At 39.6% G+C, this 1,854-nt stretch overlaps 1 protein-coding gene across 2 annotated transcripts in view; it reads left to right on the top strand.

Annotated features, from left to right (window-relative positions):
- LOC112151160 (NEDD4-like E3 ubiquitin-protein ligase WWP1) overlaps positions 1 to 1,854 on the top strand; it is a 36,149-nt gene that overhangs the window by 24,473 nt on the left and 9,822 nt on the right. For both annotated transcript variants that reach the window (XM_024279872.2, XM_024279871.2), the window contains 2 exons: positions 82 to 177; positions 1,178 to 1,352. In XM_024279872.2, the coding sequence (XP_024135640.1) occupies positions 82 to 177; positions 1,178 to 1,352 (271 nt within the window). The remainder of the gene's footprint in view (positions 1 to 81; positions 178 to 1,177; positions 1,353 to 1,854) is intronic.

Raw genomic sequence — 1,854 nt, forward strand, 5'->3', positions numbered from 1 at the left:
TATATATATATATATATATATATATATATTTTAGCAAATCAAAGATTAACTGATGTAAATGTCATGATTTCTGTGGTTTAGTTGGGAGCAGAGAAAAGATCCACATGGGAGAACGTACTATGTTGACCACAACACCAGGACTACCACATGGGAGAGACCACAGCCACTACCGCCAGGGTGAGTAACTGGGTTTTGCTTGTTTAGGCCAGAGGTCCCCAATCACCGGGCTGTAGAGCGGTACCAGTCTGCGGGTCACTTGGTACCAGGCCACAGAGGAAAAAAAAAACATAATATTATTTTATTACTACTAGATTCTGTGTCATATTTTATTGTATTTTGAAAACGTTCGGATTCTGTCCGCCACATTTGTCTATGACTCTCTTGACGCCTCTCTTAAGTGTCTTATATACATTTGATATCTTCTCATAGTGGCTGCTCTGGCCTCTAAGCTGAAACCCTGAAACTGGGAGAAATGAAAAATCTGAGGCTGACTTCAGCCTGGTACAGGGCGGTCAATGAAAAGGTTTCTGGCATTGAACTGATCCATGGCCTAAAAAAAATCTTGGGGACTAATACTTTAACCCTCTATAAAAGGGGACTTGATTTTTACTCAATGTAATCCCAAATGGCACAAAAAAGTGTCAGTCAAATCTGTAGCTGCATTTAGAAATTCAGTATAAATTACAATGTTTATTTAACGCTTAATGACTTATTTAGTAATATTGTAATTAATGAAGACTACTGTGAGCAAATTTAGACAAACGTTTAGCTTCTGAGCCCGTATTGAGCAGAATTTCATGTATTTTCTATCTCCAACTTGAACTAACGGTGCTACGTTTAATGCTTTTAGCATAAGGTGTTCACACAGGACTGTCGCTACCTGATACTCGTGGACGCTCTCACAAATGAAAGAGACTTGTAAATCTTTCTACAGGCTTTTTCTTTCACAACCATGTAAATATGTGTGAAAAAGCAATCTTGAATTTCAAATAGATAGGAAACAAGCTTCTACTCAAGAGCTTTCTTCCAGAACTCCAACTCTAAACAAATTGTCTGAACAAAAGTAGATCTTTGACAGTGAAACTACCAAACAGTCTCCTGTCTCCTTATTGAGCTCTTAAACATTCTGTTACATATTTTTTTAAGTGTTCCGCTTCGCTCTGGTTCATTCTTCCAGATGGGAGCGTCGCGTAGACGAACGGGGCCGGATCTACTACGTGGACCACAACACCCGCACGACTACCTGGCAGCGTCCCACCATGGAGTCGGTGCGCAACTTTGAGCAGTGGCAGAGCCAGCGCAGCCAGCTGCAGGGAGCTATGCACCAGTTCAACCAGAGATACCTCTACTCTGTAAGACATTGGAATTGATCCATACTCAGAAATGCAATTTTGAGATTAATGTTCATAATATATGTCCTCTGTCATCAGAAAAATCCACGAGAACATGTTAAAAACAGGATTTTCATCATTTAAGATTACAATTGTTTCCTATGATTGATCTAATTCCACAAGAACTTCTAGATTTTTAGTCTCTCTTTGAGAAAAGTTGCTTAACATGTTTTTGTTTGCCTCTATACAGTACAGCAAACAAAGCATAAATCTTCAGATGTCTGAAAATTTTACTTTAGAAACTTGAAAAGCTGGCACATGAAACCTCAGCTTTAAGACATTTGACCTTTGCTCAGCAGGGATGCAAAATGCAGCTTTTATAACTCTAAAACAGGGGTCTCAAGCTCAAATCAGCCGGGGGCCGCTGGAGGCGGCGTCTAGTTGAGGCTGGGCCGCATCAGGATTTTCACAAGAAAATCGCTGAGAAAACATTCTAGTGTTCTCAAATATCTTTATTTTTAAC

The sequence above is a fragment of the Oryzias melastigma genome, linkage group LG20 (genome assembly GCF_002922805.2).
Source record: "Oryzias melastigma strain HK-1 linkage group LG20, ASM292280v2, whole genome shotgun sequence".
Taxonomy (NCBI): domain Eukaryota; kingdom Metazoa; phylum Chordata; class Actinopteri; order Beloniformes; family Adrianichthyidae; genus Oryzias; species Oryzias melastigma.